We start from the raw sequence: 22,242 nt of genomic DNA on the forward strand, positions 1-22,242 counted from the left end.
GCGCCCGGGGCCTGGGCGGGAGTGGGGCGGGGGTTGAGGCTTCTAGCCCGCGCCTCGGACGCCTCCTGCCGCCTCGTTCTCCGCACGCGCTGAGGAACCACCGCTCCGCTTGGCCAAGGACGCGGCTTTATTGGGGATGTGGGTGCCTGGTCCTCGTCCCCCATCACCTACCCCCTCCTCCTAGCACGCCCCAGCTCCTCGGAGCCCTAGCGCGGTCCCGGGGAGAGGGGAGGTTAAAACAACACTGACTACTGCTCCCGGACAGGAAGTGACTGGGACTCGGGGAGGAGGGGGGCACAGCGGCGCAGGCCAGCTCCGAGACCAGATGTGCGGCTCCAACTCCAGATGTTCTTCATCTCCGTCCTACCCGCCGTCCGGGCTCCTCCTGCGTCGGCCTGTGCCAGGCTGGGGAGCGGACAGAGGTCACCGAGAGGCAGTGAGGGGTCAGCCCCGACACAGGAGCAGTTTTCCGCCGGGGCTTTGCTGGAGGGACCCTGCAAGCCTCCACTGAATCCTTCCCCCCACGCTGACGGGCTCTGGGGGCGCTGAGGGGCTGCTGGGGTCATTCGCAGGCCAGCTTCCCGTCGAAACTGGAGAGGGCGATGGCGAAGGCCTGCAGGGCGCACAGCGGGTACCGGTAGTCTAGGGTGAAGGCGTCCTCCGCCACGCGGCCGAACTGCAGCACGATATAGTCGGCTATGGACACAAGACGGGGTGGGGGCAGCCCAAGACCTCCTTGGACTCCCATCGTGGCAGACAGTGCCTTCAACCTTGGGGGCAGTCTCTCCCTTGCCTTGGGGATCCAACCCTCAGCCACCATCTCAGTTACTCAACACCCATCCCTTCTTCCTATCTCACTCCACACCAGCACTACATGGCTTTGCAGTCACACTGTAATATCCTGGGGGCAGGGACCCTGCCTTGTCTGCTGCTGCCACAGGCCATGCCTAGAGCCCGCACCTGATTAACTATGGGACCCTGTCAAATTTATCCAAGCCCAGAATTCTTCCTTCCCAACTTCTCTGTTGTTTCCGGCCACATTCTTTCCTCCTATCCCCAGCCACTAAGTCCCACCTTAGACCCCAGCTCCACCCCTTGACTAGCCCCTAGGCCCCTTCCTCAGCCTCACTGGGCACCTCTCCCCTCTCTGATCCAGGTTCCCAGCCCAACCTCAGCACCTCCCACAGCATCCATAGGGACAGAAAGTTGCTAAAAATACCCCCAAACTCAGGTGGACCAGGCTCCACCAGAAACATGATCTGGAGAGCAGTCCCACGGCCACAGGACAGGTGGCACTGGGGGCACATCTCTAGGATGGAGTTGGGGCTCACTCAATGTTGGTCCAACCCTGTGAACCCAGAGACCTATGGGAGATACCCTGCCATCCCCAAACTTCCTCACCCTAGTGGGAAGGAAGCCTTTCCAACCAAGGCTTGTAAGAGGGACACCTTGTTTCCCTGACCCTTCCAAGGTAGTCCTTTGACCTCTCACTTGAGAGAAGACACAGAGTAGGCACTCAAAAATGCTTAATATTCCCCGCCCCTAAAAGGCAACCATCTTGAAGAGCTTAAGAGCATGGCCGCTGGAGATCCTGACTGTCAGCTCTACCTCCTACTAGTGATGTGACCATGGGCAAGTTGCTTAACCTCTCTGTGCCTCAGTTTCCTGTCAAATAGAGATAATAATGGCACTCCTCACAGGGATGTTGAAGGGATTTAATGATTCAGTATCTGTAAAATCCCGAGAACAGTGCCTGGCATATAGTAAGCACCGTGTAAGTTTTGTGAAATAAATTTTGAGGACCAGTGTAACTTCCTGGAGAAGTTGCTGAGAGACTTTGGGCAAAGGGCTGCCCTCCCTGAGCCTCAGCACCCTCTTTGACCAAAGAGGAGTCGGGCTGTCAGTGGTTTTCATACTCTAGGAGCTCAACCCTCCCTTCAACACAATCTTATCCAGAATGTCCCAGTATCTAACCTACTGCTCTGGCCAATGCTGGAATGGGAAACTGGAATCATGAGCCCCAAGACACCTGCTTAGAATATCGAGGCTCTTGAGAGCACAGCGTCAGTACCTATGGAGGAGAGAGTGACCTTGTCGGATGTCTCAGCTCTCGGGATAACCGTTGGTGTGTGTGTATGTGAGGGGGTGAGGGGAGCTTGAATAAGGGTCAGCGTCCTGGGGGTGGTGGAGAAGAGTCAGACCTGGGCCCTCAGGTACTCACGATCATCAGCGTGGACAATCTGGAAGTTCTTGACTGAGGCCTGGGTGACCCGGCCTTGGAAGTTGAGGGTGTAGGAGCCGCTGTCATCGTTCCAGACAGGTGGCTTGTTGTGCAGTTCTATGAGGCTCTCCAGTGTCTTGTTCTGCCAGCGCACCAGCAGGCCGTCACTAGCCTGGGGTGCCCCGGGGGGCAGAGAGGGAGAGGACAGTTAGAGGTGACTGAGATGGCTCAGGACTGACCAGAGAAGGGGCCTGGGCCTGTGTGCGCAGGGGTGTGGCCTGGACATCTTTATCCATTAGGATATCTGAGAACAGGTTTGGCATCTGTGGCATCCTCGTGGACAGGGTTCACATCTGTGAGAATGGGGCTTTGTCTCTGGGATGTCAAAGCGGAGGGCTGGAAAATGGCAAGGAGTATCTGGCACATAGGCGCTCCATGCCATTGGTACCCAAGCAGTCTTAGGAGACAGACACACACTGGTACCTAATGACAGGATGAGCCAATCTCGGACCTACGAAGGGCACACAGTTGAGCTGGGGAGATGGATAGGTAAATTGCAGTTAAGAGAAAATGTACTTGGAGGAGAGTTTCTGAAAGGAAGGAGCAGGGTCTGTATGATGTGCCCTTAAGATCTTTCTTTCCTGAGTTTCCTTGTCTCCTGGTCACGTTCATTGATTAGAGTGAGTCCACTCAAGATCACCTCCTCCTAGAAGCCTTCCTGACCCCCCATCTGATTTACATGTCTCAGCTGTGAACTGAGACCATGACACCTTGCTCTTACCATTCCTCCTACTGCACTGTAGTTGGCAGAAGAGAGACCCAAAACAGCACTAGGCATTTCTTACAGGGCCCAAACAAGGGCAGGAGATGCTGCCTCTGGGGGATTTGTGTGTTTATTCCAGGCATGGGAGGGGCAACTGTGGGGCCCACAGGCTGAGTGAACCCTCAAGACTGAGCCTCGCATGGCTGGTGCCCTGCAGATCAGCCTGGGCTGTGACTTTCCAGCAGGGAAGGATGTGTGATCAGCTGACAGGGGTATTATCTTTCATTGTAAATGAGTAAAATGACATCAGTCTCCTGTGAGGATGGGGCATGCGAGTCACCCAGAGCCTCTGAAATCCTGGACTCACTGGACCTGTAGTGCTAAAGAGCAGAGCACAGGACTGACACATCTCTCCAGAACATCTCTGCATCTTAAACTATGCCTCATACATACACACGCAAAACAACCTTTGCCTTTTAAAATACAAGTCATGCCAAGCATGGTGGCTCACACATATAATCCCAACACTTTGAGATAAGAGGATCACTTGAGGAGTTTGAGACCAGCCTGGGCAACAAAGTGAGACCCCCAGCTCTACAAAAAACTAGCCAGATATGGTGGCATGTGCCTAGGGTCTCAGCTACATGAGAGGCTGAGGCAGGAAGCAGCACTGTTTGAAGCCAGGAGTCAAGGCTGCAGTGAGCAGTGATCATACCACTGTACTCCAGCCTGGGCTAGAGTGAGACCCAGAGTGAGCAGTGATCATACCACTGTACTCCAGCCTGGGCTAGAGTGAGACCCAGAGTGAGCAGTGATCATACCACTGTACTCCAGCCTGGGCTAGAGTGAGACCCAGAGTGAGCAGTGATCATACCACTGTACTCCAGCCTGGGCTAGAGTGAGACCCAGAGTGAGCAGTGATCATACCACTGTACTCCAGCCTGGGCTAGAGTGAGACCAGAGTGAGCAGTGATCATACCACTGTACTCCAGCCTGGGCTAGAGTGAGACCCAGAGTGAGCAGTGATCATACCACTGTACTCCAGCCTGGGCTAGAGTGAGACCCAGTGAGCAGTGATCATACCACTGTACTCCAGCTGGGCTAGAGTGAGACCCAGAGTGAGCAGTGATCATACCACTGTACTCCAGCCTGGGCTAGAGTGAGACCCAGAGTGAGCAGTGATCATACCACTGTACTCCAGCCTGGGCTAGAGTGAGACCCAGAGTGAGACCCGTTCTCAAAAAAAAAGGCCAGGCACAGTGGCTCAGGCCTGTAATCCTAGCACTTTGGGAGGCTGAGGCAGGTGGGTCACTTGAGGTCAGGAGTTCAAGACCAGCCTGGCCATCATGGCGAAACCCCATCTCTACTGAAAATACAAAAATTAGCTGGGTGTGGTGGTGGGCATCTGTAATCCCAGCTACTCGGGAGGCTGAGGCAGGAGAATCTCTTGAACCTGGGAGGCAGAGGTTGCAGTTAGCTGCGATCACGCCATTGCACTCCAGCCTGGGTGACAGAGCGAGACTCCGTCTCAAAAAAAACAAGTCATGTCACTCCTTTTGCTCAAAACCCTGCTGTGGCTTCCCATTTCTCTCAGAGCAAAAACCAGTTTTACAGGCCCTGTCTACCCCTTACCCTCACTTTTCTGACCTCCTCTCCCTCCAGCCACACTGGTTACCTGGTGGTTCCTCCAGCCCACCAGGCCCCCTCCTGCCACAGGACCTTTGCACTGGCTCTTCCCTTTGCCCAGGTGCTCTTCCCCCAGATATCCGTAGGCTCACTCCCTCACCTTCTTATTGAGGTCTGCTCTCACAACTATATTTAATACTGAGACTTACACACTTGTCATCTCCCTTCCCCTGTTTGGCTTTTTTCTTTTAAAATTTTTTATTTTTTTATTATTTATTTATTTGCTTATTTTGAGACGGAGTCTAGTTCTGTTGCCCAGGCTGGAGTGCAGTGGCATGATCTTGGCTCACTGCAACCTCCGCCTCTGGGGTTCAAGCGATTCTCCTGCCTCAGCCTCTTGAGTAGCTAGGATTACAGGCGCCTGTCACCACACCCAGTTAATTTTTGTATTTTTAGTAGAGACGGGATTTTACCATGTTGGCCAGGCTGGTCTCAAACTCCTGACCTTGTGATCTGCCAGGCTTGGCCTCCCAAAATGCTGGGGTCACAAGCGTGAGCCATCGTGCCCAGCAACATTTTTAAAATTTTTGAGACGGCGTCTCGCTCTGTCGCCCAGGCTGGAGTGCAATGGCGCGATCTTGGCTCACTGCAACCTGTGCCTCCCGGGTTCAAGCAATACTCCCTGCATCAGCCTCCTGAGTAAACAGGTGAGATTACAGGTGCCCACCACTACATCGGCTAATTTTTGTATATTTAGTAGAGATAGGGTTTAGCCATGTTGGCCAGGCTGGTCTCAAACTCCTGACCTCAGGTGATCTGCCCACCTTGGCCTCCCAAAGTGCTGGGGTTACAGGTGTGAGCCACTGCGCCTGGTCTGACGTTTTTCCCCATAGCACTTACCACCTTCCAGTATGCTTCATAATTTACTTATTTATCACAATTATTGTCTACTGTTACTCTCCTCCCAATATAATGCCAGCTTTGGGGGGATGGGGCAGATCTTTGTTTTGTCCACGATGTCTTCCAGGTGCCTAGGATAATACTTAGCACTCAATATGTGTGATCAATGAAGATATGAATGGATGTAATATATGAATTTGATGTAAACTCCGAAAACAACCAAAAAGCCTATTGTGGTTTTTCAGTGAATTCAATTACAAAAAGCCCAAATCCATTCCATAGGTGATCAGAATGAATTTGTGTTGGAGGGTGATGAACGTGCCCAGGTAGTTGGCTATTTCCTAAGCTGAGCCCCGACTCCCCTGTTTCTCAAATAGGGAGCCAGAGGCCATGGAGGTGCGGGGCTCACATTTCGGGGCCGGATGGGGACCCTCTCGTTCTCCGCACTCATGCCAGGAATGATGACGGTCATGCGCCGGGGGCCACGGAAGCCCAGCACGTTGGTTTCCTGGGAGGGAAACAGATGCCTGTGAGGCCAGCCCCTGTAAGGGGAGCAGCCTGGCATGGGGGACAGGTGGAGTCCTCACATAGATCACAGCTGCCAGCTCCTGCCGAAGGCTTGCCACGTTAGTGCTGTACCCACGCTGTGGGTTCTGCCCGTTGTCAAAGACCGTGAAGCGGTTCCCCAGGAGGTTGGACCTGCAAGCAGGGTAGAGCTTGGGGCGGGGCTGAGGGGACCTACATCCCTGCCCCAGGCCCCTTCCACACAGCCAAGCAGTTTAGAGAGCTTCCTACAAGGGTGCGGGTGTCTTAGAACCGAGCAATTCATGTTCCCTGCCCCAGGCTTCCCCCTATGCAGAGGTCTTTTTAAATGCTGGCCCAATCCAGGGCATGGTGGCTCAAGGTTGTAATCTCAGCACTTTGGAAGTCAGAGGAGGGAGGATCGCTTGAGTCCAGGAGTTTGAAACCAGCCTGGGCAACATGGCAGGCAACCCCGTCTCTACAAAAAATACCCGCCCCCCACCTGCCAGATTATCTAGGCACTGTGGCATGTGCCTGTAGTCCCAGCTACTCAGGAGGCTAAGGTGGGAGGATCACTTGGGCCCAGGAGGTCGAGGCTGCAGTGAGCCACGGCCATGATCACATCACTGCACTCCAGCGTGGGTGACAGAGTGCATGCCAAAATAAATAAATTAAATAAATAAACAAACAAACAAATAAATAAATTAAAAAGTCTGAATCTACAAGGAGACTAGGCAATGTTAAAATCCCAACTCCATCTCTTACTATTACTAGCTGTGAGATCTTGGGCAAGGTATTTAAACTCTCTGAGCCCCAGTGTCCCCAAATGGCCTGAGCAACAGCATTTCCCTCATTTGGACAGTAAGAGGATTGAATGGGTTAACATTTGGAAGTGACTTAGAATTACACCTGACACATAATTAGGCCTTATAAAAGTTTTGTTAAATACACACATTTATTTATTCATTTATTTTTGAGACAGGGTCTTGGTCTGTTGCCCAGGCTGAAGTGCAGTGGCATGATTTCAGCTCACTGCAACCTCCACCTCTTGGGTTCAAGAGATTCTCCCACCTCAACCTCCCAGGTAGCTGGGACTCCAGGTGCGTGCCACCATGCCCGGCTAATTTTTGTATTTTTAGTAGCGATGGGGTTTCACCATGTTGGCCAGGCTGATCTCGGATTTCTGACCTCAAGTGATCCACCTGCCTCGTCCTCCCAAAATGCTGGGAACACAGGCATGAGCCACTGCGCCCAGCCTAAATACATAGATTTAAGAAATAAGGCCTGACTCAGGCGTCCCCTTCCTTCAGCGCTCAGATTTGTGGTGAGGATTAGATGAGATGTATGGGAAGACAGCACAGGATAGTGCTGAATACATGTTCATTCATTTGATCAGTAAATACTTGTTGAGCTAATAAGTGTTCAGTGCTAGGAACTGAGCCCTAAACAAGACAGGCACAGTGCCTGCCCTTGTGGAACTTATGCCCTGCTCCAAGTGAAGCCCTGTGCTGGCAGCAGTGTGGGCATTGCCTGGGTGCTCATTAAAAAAGTAGACTCCCGGGCCCACCCCACACATTGAAACATTTTAATAAGCTCCCCAAACGATCTATGTACATCAAAGTGAGAGGCCCGAGGCTAGGGGATGTTTCCAGGGTGCCCAGTGTGGTGGGTGCTCTGCCAGGCACAGCAGGACAGAGATGACTGGCTATGGCCTTCTTGCTGACCCAAGCAACCCCCACCCCTCCGTCCCAGGAAGCCCAGCCCCACCTCAGCTTCCCGATGAAATTCTCCCCGCCTCGGGACAAATTGGTAGGGTCGCTGGAGATGAGGTAATTGGCTGTCTTGCTCCGTTTTCGTTTCCTGCCAGCCAAGAGGAACACCTGGGGAAAAGGGGAGACAGGTGAGAGGATGGGAAGAGAAGGTGGGAAGGGATGGAGGTGAGCGGCGGGGAGAAAGCAGGCCCGTTTGTCCCCTGGCCCCCATCCCCGACCCCTCCACCCTCCCTCCTCTGCTGCCTCTCCCCACCCACCTTCTTCTCTGAGTCCAGGTGCAGGAAGTAGGAGGGATACATGCCTCGATCCATGCCCTTCTTGTCCCGGGTCAGCCGGCAGCGCACCGTGCGGCCCTGGGGGGCAGGCCGGAGCACAAACTCCCGGGGTTCATCCACCTCCACCGGGGGAGACGGGGCCCTCTCCTCCTTCTGGGTGGGGGCAGAGGGTCCGTCAGCCCCAGACCACCAGCTCCCCCGCCCCCAGCAGGTCCCAGTGCTGAGACACGGGCAGCCCGGCAGGACAACTCACCGCTTTCTGTGTGCAGAGAGAACAGAGAGGCTGGCTGGAGCAGGGGCCGCATCCCTGGAGGCTGGGACGCCACTGCCCCTCACGCTCCCTGGCAGCCCGGCACGGCCAAGTTAGGAGGCTCTGGGGAGCTCTGTGATTTATTTTTATTCTGCTTAGCTTGTGGTTAGGAGCACACACTTTGGAGCCAGACTGTCTAGGTTCAAATCCTAGTGTCACCACTAACTGTCTTAACTGTTAAGTTTCACCACACTGTAACTCAATTTTCTCATCTGAGAAGTAGGTATAGTAGGGGTGGATAACTGGGACAGGCCTTCCCTATGTATTTAACAAATGCTTGCATAAATTCTATCAGGGTACCATAGTTCCAAGTACTTTCCAAGTATTTACTCATTTCATCCTCTTATCACCCCACCGCGGTAGTCATCTCCATTGTGTAGATGAAGAAGCTGAGGTTTAGAGAAGTTAAGTCACTTGCCCAAGTTCACATAACTAGTAAGAGGTGGGGCTGGGGCATGAGTTCTGTCCAGTCTCCTATGAGGTCCAGAGCCTTTAGAAAGACCTTTCCTCCTTTGCACACTGTCTCAGACAATGAAGTGGGGCTAACAGAATGGACTGCTGTGTTCTAAGCACTATGAAAGTGTTAGCTGCCACTCTTACTGTTAACTAGTGAATACTATAGTCAAGATGATATTCATTATCATAAGATGGCACCCAATGATCCTTGTCTCCTGGTATTTGTGCCTTTATGTAGTCTCCTCCCACTGCATACCAGGGTTGCTCCCTGTGACCAGTAGAATATGGCAGAAGTGATCATGGGCCACTTCCAAGGTTAGGTCATAAAAGATATTGTGGCTTCTACATGGCTCTCTGTCTCTTGGACTTTGGGAGAAGTTGCCTGCATGTCATAAGAACACTCTGAAGCAAAAAACAGATAAGCATAAGAACACTTATGAAGCATAAGAAGCAAAAAAATAAATAAAATTTTAAAAATAAGAAAAAAGAACACTCAAGCAGCTTCCAGGAGAGGTCCCTGTAGGAAGGAACTGAGATCTCCAGCTAACACCCACCACAGGGAACTATTTTAGAAGTGGATCCTTCATTTCCAGTGAAGCCTTCAGAGTGACCGAAGCACCAGCTGACATTTTGACTGCAACTTCCTCAGAGACCCTGAGCCGGAACTACTCTGCTAAGCCACTCCTAGATTTCTGGCTCTCAGAAACTGAATAAGAAAGTAAATGTTGTTTTAAGATACTCAGTTTGGGGTGATTTGTTACACAGCAATGCATAGTTAATACATGAATGAATATGTAAGCCCACTTTGCTCATTGAGAAACTCCTAAGAACAATTTGGTGACATAAAACCCTAGGGTGGCCTGGTGACCCCACAACAGCCCTTTCTGTTCTCACAAACTTGGTGCCCTTTGTCTTCATGTTCTATCCCTCACAGGAAGGGAGCCAAGCGTCTAAGCTCAACTTTCCCAACAGGGGCAAGCATAGACTGCCAGCCTGGATGTGTGTATTTGAGGGTTCAATCCTATTTGGGAGCCACGAAGAATCCCTGATGTGCTGTGTGGTTGGCCGTTTTTTTTAAATTTATTTTTCATTTTTTTGAGATGGAGCCTCGCTCTTGTCACCCAGGCTGGAATGCAGTGGCGCAATCTCAGCTCACTGCAACCTCTACCTCCTGGGTTCAAGCGATTCTCTTGCCTCATCCTCCCAAGTAGCTGGGACTACAGGTGCGCACCACCATGCCCTGATAATTTTTGTATTTTTAGTAGAGATGGGGTTTCACGACGTTGGCCAGGCTGGTCTCGAACTCCTGACTTCAAGTGACCCATCTGCCTCCTCCTCCCAAAGTGCTGGGATTACAGGCATGAGGCACCCTCCTGGCCATGGCGGTTTTTGTTGACCACAGGTTTGCAGTGTGTTTGAGGGAGGCTGATGTGGAGCAGTGAATCCTCAGCTCAGGGACAAGTGATCACCTGTTCTCTAGGCTAGGCTGTTCCAGAAGAAACTTGGGAAACAAAAGACTATGTTTGGAACATGATGTGGAGAAAGCCAGAACTTATTCAAACACTTCAGCAGCTGCGAATTTCAAGAGCCTACTGTACTGAAAGCTCTTCTGCAGTTACATTCCCCCCTGGGAGACAGTAAACTGGCCTTTCAGTTTGTACATCAGCATCTGGCGATCTTGGTTAATGTGAATCAGTCCCCTCTAGACCTGACCACTCCTGCACAAACTAATAAACTTACAAAGCTAAAATCCAGGCCCTGTCCTTGTGATGATCTCCCCGCTGGGGGAAACCTGTTCCTTGAAAACTTTTGTTACTTTCTCTCAGTTGGACCTCCCTCTCCTGCTTACTCCAGCTTTTGTGTGTTGGTATCTGAGTCCTGTTTGGGAGCAGGGGCAATATTCAAAATATTTAACAACTTGTTCGTCATGGAGATGCCTACTGGTAAGCTTGGAGGAGAAACCAGGAGGCCCCTGATGGGCAGTGTTAACCCTTTTGTTGCTGGAGTGTTTAGTTGTGGGAGGTTGGGAGATCCTGGGTAAGGTGGGTGAAAGTGCCTGGGGAGCTCAGGGCAGTAGGGTGGAAACATTTTAACAACCGGTGCAGCTGACTATCAGTCAGTCCTCATCTGCCTCTCTGCCTGTGTGCTCCTCCTCCCCGGCACAAAAAACATAGGGTGGCGTGGGGGCATCTCTGGCTGTCTGGTGGTTACGCTCCAGAGGGGAGGCCTCAGAGAGCCCAGATGACATAAGGCCCTTGCATGGCAAGTCCTAGCTTAGTGACCCCACAAACGCCTCCTCTGTTTGCACAAACCTGGTTTCCTTTGTCCTTATATCCTGTCACAAGAGGGGAGAGCCAAGGTTCTAACCTCAAGTGGCTCCAAGCCCCCACCCGCTAGGACCCCAAGTCCAGGCCCTTCCCTCTGCTCCCTGAAGGGACCTCAGCCCCCTGCCCCTCTGGGCCCCGACCTTTTTGCCTTTTCCTTTGGCTTTGCCCTTTTGATTGCTGTTCTTTGTCACCGCAGCTGCCTCCTCTTCCTCTTCTTCCTCCTTCCTCCCGCCTTTGGGAGTGCCTGGGCATGGAGGGGAAACAAGGTTGTGAACAAAGTGCTTCCAACACCCATGTCTCACTTGGATGCTCCCCACAACCACAAGAGAGTCGACTCCATGTTATTATTAGAGCTCAGAAAGGCTAAGACACCTGCCTGAGTCCACACAGCTATCCATGCGGGGGTCAAGATGCCCCGCACATTGTCTGACTCTAGACCCCGAAAACTCCTTACCTAGCACTGTCCCGTATGATGTTAGGACCCTCCAGTTCCCCGCCCCCAGGACCACCTCAAGATGTCACCACACCAGAAGCCCTTGCCATCTACCTTTCTTCTTCGGGGCTTTCTTGTCAGGACTGCCTTCCCCAACCAGAAACATGGCTGCTGGGCTCTTCCTTGCACTGGCTGGGCTCCCTGAGGGGTCCTTGTCGGCCTCCCCAGACCCTGCATGTGTGGATGTGAAAGTGTCACAACCCCCAGTGCAGCTAGAGTTCCCTGTTCCTCCCTGGGCTGGGCTCACCTTTCTTCTTGGTCTTTCTCATCTTGGTCCCCTCCCCTGCTGGGGCTTCCTTATTCCTAACACGCAGAGGTTTCGGCGGGGGGTTAGGGCTTCCCAGGTCTCCTGGAAATGGAAGATGGGGGTCAGGCAAATAAGGTGTCTACTGGGGCTGAAGGCTGCCTTCCAACTCTCTTGTCCTCCCTATAGTCCCCAGGGAGGCTGGAAGCTTGACAGAGGCCCACAGCCTGCTGTCTTTTTCTTTTCTTTCTTTCTTTTTTTGCTGTTGCCCAGGCTGGAATGCAGTGGCGGGATCTCAGCTCACTGCAACCTCCACCTCCCGGGTTCAAGTGATTCTTGTGCCTCAGCCGCCCAAGTAACTGAGACTACAGGTGCACACCACCACGCCCGGCTAATTTTTGTGACTTCTGCTCATCTTGGTTTTTCTTTCCCTGAGGCCAAAAAAGCTCTGGGCAAAGACCAGGAGCTTAACTAGCAGTTCCGGAATGAATGAACACCAGGCCTTCTAACCAAGCCTCTGAATCCCGCCTTTTGTCCCGTGTCCTCCAGGAAACCTTCTCTGGTCACCGCTACAGAATGTGCTCTCCCTGCCTCAGAGGCCCAAGGTCCTAGCTCTAGGCCAGGCTGCTGGTCCCTATCAGGTAAGGTGCCCAGGCCAGGACGCCATCACAGCATTGATTCACTGATTTCTTTTTACTGTAATCACTTTGATACTTTTATAAAAATCATAACAATTTCCATTGAGTTAAAACAAAAACTAAACAAAAATCACAAAGAAAACTAGAATCCTCTGTCCTCCTCTGGCTCACAGAACTCAAGGGACAGGGGCAGTGGGGCCAGGGGTAGGAGCATATATTGGTCTGTGTCCTTAAGGACCATCTGGGAGAGAAACCATCAGAGGAAAAACCCTCCGGTCACAGTACTGGATTCATTTTGAAGCCTCGATCGCTGTCTCAGTGAGACACCAAGCCCCCCAAGCACAGAGCTGTTTTGCATCCCCGTGAGCTCTCAGCACCCTCAGCACCCACCCCTTGGGCCCTGGGCCTTGGCCCTCCTCTCCTTCAGGTCTGCGGAGCTCTTCTCTTTCAGGGGCTTCTTGGGAGGCAGAAGGATTTTCTCTTTCTTTTCCTCTGCCTCCTCTTCCTCGTCATCCTCATCCTCCTCTTCCTCCTCCTCCTCTGTAGGTAGAAACTCTTCATAATGGGAGTTTGAGCGGGGCCCTCCTTATCTGCGGAGCCCAGTCCCTCCAGACTGCTGGGAAGTGGTGCATGGGCACCAGGAGGGGAGCCTGCCCTTCTGAAACAAGAACCCGAGACGTGGCACCTTCCCAGAAGAATGAGGGTGACTGGCAGCCTTCAGGGTCTGCAAGTCAGGGGAGTGGCTGGGGTTGGAGGACTCCTGTCCTGGGGAAGTGCCCTCCCTCTCTCTCCCTGAGACCCTCCTCTCCTTACACACTCCCCTTGCCTCTTGTTTCCCCTTCTCCCTGCATCCACTCTGCTTCTTCCTGACCTTGTCTGTTTCTGACCTTGAGTCAGACCCATCTGGGCTACTTCTGGCTCCTAACTGCTATTTAAGACAAAACCCTTAACGGCTCTATGACTCAGTTTCTCCAGCTGTACAATGGTGGTGGAGGGGAACAAAGGAATCACCCTCTCATAGTTGGTGCTTAGCACAATACCTGGCTCAAAGACAAGGTTAGAAAAGTGGGGGCTGTTTGATGACAATTGTTTTCTGCCTCTCTGGGTCCTTCCCATCCAGCCAGCCCCTTCTCTCCTTAGCTCCACCGCCCCCTCACCCGCGTCCCTGGGGCCCTCTCTCACCGTCCTCCGCGTCTGGGGCACGGGCTACCAGAAAGGTTTCCCGGGGGTCGCGCTTCTTGGCCTCGGGGTCCCTGAGGAACCTGGCGTAGACCGTCTGCGGCGCCCGGGCCTGGGCTGGGTCTGGGGAAGGCTCCTCCCGCGGCCTCCCCTTCCGCCCAGCTGAGATGAGGGGTTCAGACGGGGTCCCATCCAGGGCTCCTCAGAGCCTCTACCCCCTACCCCCAAGCCTGGGCGCTTCCCCTCAGGCTCCTCACCCTAGGGGTCTCCCCTGGACTGTTTCCACTTTCAACACTTCTCCCAGGCTTCCATTCGGCCTCCCACCCCCTTCTATTCTACCCCCACCCCCACCCCCTTCTACCCCACCCCTACCCCCTTCTATCCCAACCCCAACCCCAACACCCCCTCATCACTCCCCGCCCCCCTCCCCCTGTTCCAGGGCTGGGCAACATCCGCGCCGGCCCTCAGGCCCCTCCCTTCCGCAGCCCACACCCTGGGGGTCCACCAAGGCTCTGCACCCTGCCCACCTCCGGGCTTCCGGGGCTTGGATCCCGTGGGGCAGGGGGATTCGGGGGCCTCCGTCCTCTTCTTCCTTAGCCTCTGTGCCGGGGTGGGTCGCTGCGGAACGGGGGTCAAGAGGAGGGCGAGGAAGGAAAGGGGGGAGCTGAGGCCTGCCCATCCCACTCTAATCCCTTGAGCCGCCAGAAATAACTGCAGATTATCCCGGGGGCAACTGCAGCCCCTTTCTTGGAGTGAGGAAGGATGACTCCTTCCATGCATTGTGGCCATATCCAATGCTCCAAAGTCCCAATTCCTCTCCTGGAAACCCCAAGCCCCCAAACAGCCCTCTCTCCCCCCAAATCCCCAGACCCTGCTGAGGGGGGCCTGTCCCACCCCTAGACCCCCTACCCTGCGTGGGTTTACGCACAGTGGGGACATCTTTCTGCTTCCTTTCCAAGTGGGGTGGCATACCTGCTTGGGGCGCCGCGGGGCCTCCGGGCTCAGGCTTTCTTCTTCATGCCCACTGAGGGTAGCAAAGGGATCAGCCTGTCTCCCTTCCCCTTCCCTCCCCATCCCACCTAGCTCCTCCATCTAGGCCACCCAGGGTTCAGGTACCACGAAATGGGAGCCTTCCAGACCTGTCAGAGGCCCACACCTCTCGGAGGGTTTCATCCTGCAGAGGCATGGTGCCTTTGCCTACTGCACCCCTTTCTCTGCAGGTCTAGGAGCCTCCCTCCCGACTCCTGCTAATCCCAGCTCAACTTCACCCCCCTCCCCCTGCTCAAGGAGTGGAGGCCTGGCTGCGCTGTGGGAGGTGCTACAGCCCACGACCCTCCCCTGCTAGGTAGGCCCAGGCCACTGGCGGAAGAATCTCAAATCCAGTTCTTCTCAGAGCCCCAGCAGCCTGCAGGATGGCCACCAACTCCACCCGCCCCCAGAAGCCCCCAGAAGCTTGGGGTGAGAGGGGCCAGTTAGTCATTTGTCAGTGGGATGTGGGAAGAAAACATTAGACTGGATCTTGTATTTATCTTTATTTTTCACAAAAAAATAAGAACTAGGGCCAGGTGCAGTGGCTTGCACCTGTAATCTCAGCACTTTGGGAGGCTGAGGCAGGTGGATCATTTGAGGTCAGGAGTTCGAGGCCACCCTGGCCAGCACGGTGAAACCCTGTCTCTACTAAAAATTCAAAAAGTAGCTGGGCATCATGGTGGGCACCTGTAGTCCCAGCTACTGGGGAGGTTGAGGCAGGAGAATCGCTTGAACCTGGGAGGCAAAGGTTGCAGTGAGCTGAGATATTGCCATTGCACTCCAGCCTGGCTAACAAGAGCAAGACTCCATTTCCAAAAAAAAAAAAAGAGAGAATATGTCCGTATTGGAGGTATACTCTTAACTCTTTTTCTTTTTTCACTGATAGGGGACATGCTTTTGTGGTTTTGGTTTGGTTTGGTTTAGTTTTAGACAGAATTTTGCTTTTGTCACCCAGGCTGGAGTGCAGTGGCACAATTCTGGCTAATTAGGGTAAATCCATATCAAATGGACCTTTCTAAAAATACTACTTCTTGGCCGGGCGCAGTGCCTCACACCTGTAACCCCAGCACTTTGGGAGGCCAGGGTGGGCAGATCACGAGGTCAGGAGATCGAGATCATCCTGGCTAACACGGTGAAACCCCGTCTCTACTAAAAATACAAAAAACTAGCCGGGCAAGGTGGCGGGCGCCTGTAGTCCCAGCTACTCCGGAGGCTGAGGCAGGAGAATGGCGTAAACCCGGGAGGCGGAGCTTGCAGTGAGTTGAGATCCGGCCACTGCACTCCAGCCCGGGCGACAGAGCAAGACTCCGTCTCAAAATAAATAAATAAATAAATAAATAAATAAATAAATAATAAATAAATAAATGTGTTGGGTTGACATTCAAGGCTCTCCCTGATCTGGCCTCAGTCTGCCTTTCTAACCACAGTGTTATCCCAAGACATACTCTTCACACAGCCACATAGGTTTCCTTACTGCCTTTACACTTCTGTCCTCCAAGGCTTTGCTCAGGCTGTTCCCTCCTGGAATGCCCTCCCTATTCCATGAAACCTATCCAACTCTCAACAGCCCTCAAGTCGCCACTTCAGAGAGGCCTCAGTCCTCACTTGGCTCTGACCGTATGATAATAATAGCATTTATTGTCCACCGACTGTGGCTTGCTCCCATTCTCACTCCACCCTCACAATAATATTTATGAGACAGATATTAGCACCCTAATATTAGGGCGAGGAGCAGTGGCTTATGCCTGTAATCCCAGCACTTTGGGAGGATCACTTGATCCCAGGAGTTCAAGACCAGGCTGAACAACATAGTGAGACCATGTCTCTACAAAAAATTTAAAAATTAGCTGAGCTATGTGGTACATGTCTGAGGTCTCAGCTACTTGGGAGGCTGAGGCAGGAGGATGACTTGAGCCCAGGAGGCAGAGGCTACAATGAGCCAAGATAGCGCCACAGCACTCCAGCCTGGGCAATGGAATGAGACCCTGTCTCAAAAACAAAACCAAACAACCAAACGAACAAACAAAACACCCTGATATTAAAGGTGAGGAAACTAACAGCTGAGTGTCAGTCAACAAATATTTCCTGAGCACCTATTGTATGCCAAGCGCTATGCTAAGTAACGGTCATACAGAGATGAACAGAATGATGTGGTCCCTGCCCTCGTGAAGCTTACACGCTTGTGAGAGAGACAGATAGTAGAGACATAAATATGCAAATTAGTGATAATCATCTCATCATTATTAGTTGTGAGAAATGCCAAGAAGGAAAAGAACTGGGCTCCACGACAACAGTAGGTAGGATCTAGTCTGGACTTAGAGCACAGACAAGGCTGCCTGAGGAAGGAAGGTTTTGTTTTGTTTTGTTTTGTTAGATGGAGTCTTGTTCTGTCACTCAGGCTGGAGTGCAATCATCTCAGCTCACTGCAACCTCCGCCTCCGAGGGTCAAGCAATTCTCCTTCCTCAGCCTCCTGAGTAGTTGGGATTACAGGCGCCTGGCTAATTTTTGTATTTTTAGTGGACAAGCAGTTTCACCATGTTGGCCAGGCTGGTCTTGAACTCCTGACTTCAAGTGGTCCACCTGCCTCAGCCTCACAAAGTGCCGAGCCTCACAAAATGCCTCACACAGGCATGAGCTACCATGCCCAGTCCTGAGGAAGGTTTTTTTTTTTTTTTTTTGACATGGAGTCTCACTCTTGTCGCCCAGGCTGGAGTGCAGTGGTGCAATCTGAGCTCACTGCAACCTCTGCCTCTCAGGTTCAAGCAATTCTACTGCCTCAGCCTCCTGAGTAGCTGGGACTGCAGGCACCATCATGCCTGGCTAAGTTTTTTTTTTTTTTTTTGTAGTTTTGGCAGGGATGGGGTTTCACCATGTTGGCCAGGCTGGTCTTGAACTCTTGACCTCTAGTGATCCGCCCACCTCAGCCTCCCAAAGTGCTGGGATTACAGGTGTGAGCCACCACGCCCGGCCAAGGAAGGAATTTTTAAACTGAAATCTGAAGGATTTTTTTTTTTTTTTTTTTTTTTTGAGACGAACTTTTGCTCTTGTGGCCCAGGCTGGAATGCAATGGCGTGACCTTGGCTCGCTGCAACCTCTGCCTCCCGGGTTCAAGCGATTCTCTCCTGCCTCAGCCTCCCGAATAGCTAGGATTACAAGCGTGTGCCACCATGCCTGGCTAATTTTTGTATTTTTAGTGGAGATGGGGTTTTACCATGTTGGCCAGGCTGGTCTCAAACTCCTGACCTCAGGTGATCCGCCCGCCTCGGCCTCCCAAAGTGCTGGGATTACAGGTGTGAGCCACTGCACCCAGCCTGAAGGATCTTGAAGTCTAGAAAAGAGAATGTTCCAGGCACAAGGCACAGCATGTGCAAACTGTTACCAGGCAGCAAAGAACTTGGCACACTGGAGCAGGACTGCCCCCTGGACCGGGACAAGAGTGGCCCTGACTGCAACCTGCACTTCAGAGGGCTCCTGAGACTTGCAAATGCCAAACGGACACATTGCTAAGAACTGTCTCACAGTTGGGCACGGGGGCCCACGCCTATAATCCCAGCACTTTGGGAGGCTGAGGTGGGCAGATAACTTGAGGTCAGGAGTTCAAGAGCAGCCTGGCCAACATGGTGAAACCCCGTCTCTACTAAAAATACAAAAATTAGCCAGGTGTGGTGGTGGGTGCCTGTAATCCCAGCTATGCAGGAGGCTGAGACGGGAGAATCCTTGAACCCGGGAGGTGGAGGTTGCAGTGAGCCAAGATTGCGCCATTGCACTCCACCCTGGGCAGCAAGAGTGAAACTTCGTCTCAAAAAAAAAAAACAAAAAAAGGACTAAGGACTGTCTCACGAGGGGTCTGGGGCTTAGTGCTGACCTGGCAGGACTATAAGAACATCCACCCTCTGGCCGGGCGCGGTGGCTCACGCCTGTAATCCCAGCACTTTGGGAGGCCAAGGCAGGTGGATCACAAGGTCAGGAGATCAAGACCATCCTGGCTAACACGAGGAAACCCTGTCTCTACTAAAAATACAAATTAACTCGGTGTGGTGGCGGGCGCCTGTAGTCCCAGCTACTCGGGAGGCTGAGGCAGGAGAATGGCGTGAACCCTGGAGGCGGAGCTTGCAGTGAGCCGAGATCACGCCACTGCACTCCAGCCTGGGCGACAGAGCAAGACTCCGTCTCAAAAAAAAAGAACATCCACCCTCTGACACAGCTCAGGCCCCAGGGAAGCTTCTCCAGTTTCTCACCTTCTGTCCTCAAAATCACAGGTAAAGCTGGGTGTGGTGGCGCATGCTGGTACAGCTACTCAGGAGACTGAGGTGGGAGGATTGCTTGAGCCCAAGAAGTCGAGGCTGCAGTGAGCTGTGATTACACCACTGCACTCCAGCCTGGGTGACAGAGCGCCACATTCTCTCTGAAAGAAAAAAAAAAAAGATAGAAAGAAAACACAGGTACCTGCACCCAAATCTGGGAGAGGTATGCGGGTTGAGCTGCAGTGACGTCAGAGATGGAAACTACTTTGGAGTAAGGGGAGGATTTGAGCTGCAGAAGCTCTTAGGCGAAAGAAAAAATAATTTCTCAGACCTTTCTTCTCAGGTTGCATGGGTGTGATGGATATTTGCATAACAAGTGTCCATTTTCTTGCTTCTTTCCATGTTCTGGAGATTTTCATATATTCATGTGCTATTCCTAACAGTTGCACATGGCAGCTGAGAAGCATCTGACAATACTCAATGACTGTTAAATTTGTATATATGTAACTCTCAACATATGTGACACATGATAGCACTTCTTTTTTTTTTTTTTGAGATAGGGTCTTGCTCTGTCATCCAGGCTGGAGAGCAGTGGCCTAATCACAGCTTACTATAGCCATGAGTTCCCGGACTCCAGCTATCCTTCCCCCCTTCAGCCTCCCAAGTAGCTGGGAATACAGGCGTGTGCCACCATGCCCAGCTTATTTTTGTATTTTTTTTTTTAAAGATGGGGTTTTTCCATATTGCCCAGGTTGGTCTTGAACTCATGGACTCAGGGGATTTCCTGCTTCAGCCTCCCAAAGTGCTGGGATTACAGGTGTGAGCCACCTTGCCTGGCCTGATAGCAATTCTTTATATTGACAACTAGAGGGATGTTGGAAGCTAATTTGCAAACAGTTTTTTTTTTTCTTTTTTTTGAGATGGAGTCTCACTCTTGTCGCCCAGGCTGGAGTGCAATGGCACAACCTGGGCTCACTGCAACGTCTGCCTCCTGGGTTCAAGGGATTCTCCTGCCTCAGCCTCCTGAGTAGCTGGGATTACAGGCGCCCGCCACCACTCCTGGCTAATTTTTTGTATTTTTAATAGAGATGGGGTTTCACCATGTTGGTCAGGCTGGTCTCGAACTCCTGACCTCGTGATCCGCCCGTCTCGGCCTCCCAAAGTGCTGGGATTACAGGCATGAGCCACCATTCCTGGTCAAGTTTTGTTGTTCTAAAAATATTTAATAAGATGGAATTAAAATTTCAAAAAACCCAGTTGGGCATGGTGGCTTATGCCTATAATTCCAGCACTTTGGGAGACCAAAGCGGGCAGATCACCTGAGGTTGGGAGTTTGAGACCAACCTAGCCAACATGGTGAAATCCCATCTCCACTAAAAACACAAAAATTAGCTGGGCGTGGTGGCAGGCGCCTGTAATCCCAGCTCCTTGGGAGGCTGAAGCAGGAGAATCATTTGAACCCAGGAGACAGAGGTTGCAGTGAGACAAGATCACGCCACTGCACTTCAGCCTGGCCAACAGAGCGAGACTCTGCCTCAAAATAACACAATAAAATAAAATTTCAAAAAACTCATTTGATTAAATTTTTGATATTTATTAAGCATAAGCCATATTTTGCCTTTTAATTTGAATACAAAATTTTGAATATGTTAAAAGAAAACTCACTTTTGAATGCATGTAAAAATTTTAATTTAAAAATGTCTTACTTTAGTCACTTTTGAGGAGAATGTATTCAGGTTTTTCATACTTTGAATGCAGTTCCATCTGTTTTCAGCCCTCAAGAACAAGTACAGGTTGGGATCATGATAGAAACAGGAAGTGCCAAAGTGAAGCTCGGAAAAGAAGAGAAAGAGGCCGGGCACAGTGGCTCATGCCTGTAATCTCAGCACGTTGGGAGGCCAAGGCAGGTGGATCACCTGAGGTCAGGAGTTCGAGACCAGCCTGACCAACATGGTGAAACCCTGTCTCTATTAAAAATACAAAAAATTAGCCAGGAGTGGTGGCGGGCGCCTGTAATCCCAGCTACTTGGGAAGCTGAGGCAGGAGAATCCCTTGAACCCAGGAGGCAGACGTTGCAGTGAGCCCAGGTTGTGCCATTACACTCCAGCCTGAGCGACAAGAGCAAAATTCCTTCTCAAAAAAAAAAAAAAAAGAATAGAAAGAAACGCTGAGGTTTTGGTGCAGCTACACTGATGAGCCGGTGAGCATGTGGAGGGAACTTAGGGGCAGTATAAGCATCCAGATTTGGGTCAGGGGTGTGTTTAGGAACAGGAGGCAAGATTTTAGTTAAAGCGAGACTTCTGTTTAGGGATAAGATTCAGATCAGGAACAGAGATAACCTCTAGCACCTTTTGATTTGACATAGGTACTCCAGGCTTCCAGAAAAACAGGCTTGAGGCTCTATAATTATACCCTGTTTGGCCTAAAAATTACATTTCTGGCTGGGTGTGGTGGAGCACGCCTGTAATTACAGCACTTTGGGAAGCCAACGCAGAGGGATTATTTGAGCCCAGGAGTTCCAGGTCAGCCTGGGCAACATAGCAAGACCCTGTCTCTATTAACAACAACAACAACAAAAATCAGTTTGATCACTGGCATTAGTTCCCAGACTTAATTCCATATGAATTTTATCTGTTTCCTAAAGTGAAACCTACTTTTAGAAGATGAAGATTTGCTACCACCAGCAATGCTGACACTGATCAATAATGTCTCCTAACACACGTCAGGCACAGTGTGTACTCAGTGTTCTCAGTTCATCCTCACAGCACACTCACATATCTGTGGCTCAGAGAAGTTAAGTAACTTACCCAAGGTCACACAGCCAGTGTAGTGGAGCCATTCCACGACCAAGCACCCACTATGTGCCTGTCTAGTTTTACTTGTGTTATTTCTAGTCCCTATGGAAACTTCAAAAGGCAAGCAGGTACTTTTCTTCACCTCTCTGTGCCTCTGTTTTTCTAGTCCATAAAATGGTGATGACATTTGTAATCTTGTAATCAACTTTATGGAAACTGTCGTGAAAATTGAATAGATTGAAACATGTGCAGAGCTTAGCACAGTGCTGGCCACAGAGCAAGTATCCTATGAATGTCAGCTATGTGCTGTTTTACCCTCATTTCACCACTAAGGAAATGGAGGCCCAGGTCCCTAAAGGAACTCTATCTCAGGCCTCCAGGGCTTAGCTTACCGGGCACAGAGGTGAAAGGAGGGGACTTTGGAGAAAGTTAAAGGCGAGTGGTTTT

General features: G+C 51.6%; 1 protein-coding gene across 1 annotated transcript; it reads right to left on the reverse strand.

The window, feature by feature from the left end:
- Positions 1 to 109: 109 nt before the first annotated feature.
- TULP1 (TUB like protein 1) lies at positions 110 to 14,956 on the reverse strand. Its single transcript, XM_033216925.1, has 15 exons — positions 14,866 to 14,956; positions 14,699 to 14,750; positions 14,254 to 14,344; positions 13,730 to 13,888; positions 12,938 to 13,087; positions 11,913 to 12,014; positions 11,720 to 11,836; positions 11,313 to 11,416; positions 8,333 to 8,338; positions 8,062 to 8,229; positions 7,800 to 7,912; positions 6,098 to 6,209; positions 5,920 to 6,018; positions 2,222 to 2,393; positions 110 to 696 (listed from the first exon to the last, which is right to left on the reverse strand). Exons 1-15 carry the CDS (start codon positions 14,910 to 14,912, stop codon positions 563 to 565), a joined length of 1,626 nt encoding a protein of 541 aa, XP_033072816.1. The 5' UTR covers positions 14,913 to 14,956; the 3' UTR covers positions 110 to 562.
- Positions 14,957 to 22,242: the final 7,286 nt, after the last annotated feature.

The sequence above is a fragment of the Trachypithecus francoisi genome, unplaced genomic scaffold (assembly GCF_009764315.1).
Source record: "Trachypithecus francoisi isolate TF-2019V2 unplaced genomic scaffold, Tfra_2.0 Lachesis_group10, whole genome shotgun sequence".
NCBI classification, from domain to species: domain Eukaryota; kingdom Metazoa; phylum Chordata; class Mammalia; order Primates; family Cercopithecidae; genus Trachypithecus; species Trachypithecus francoisi.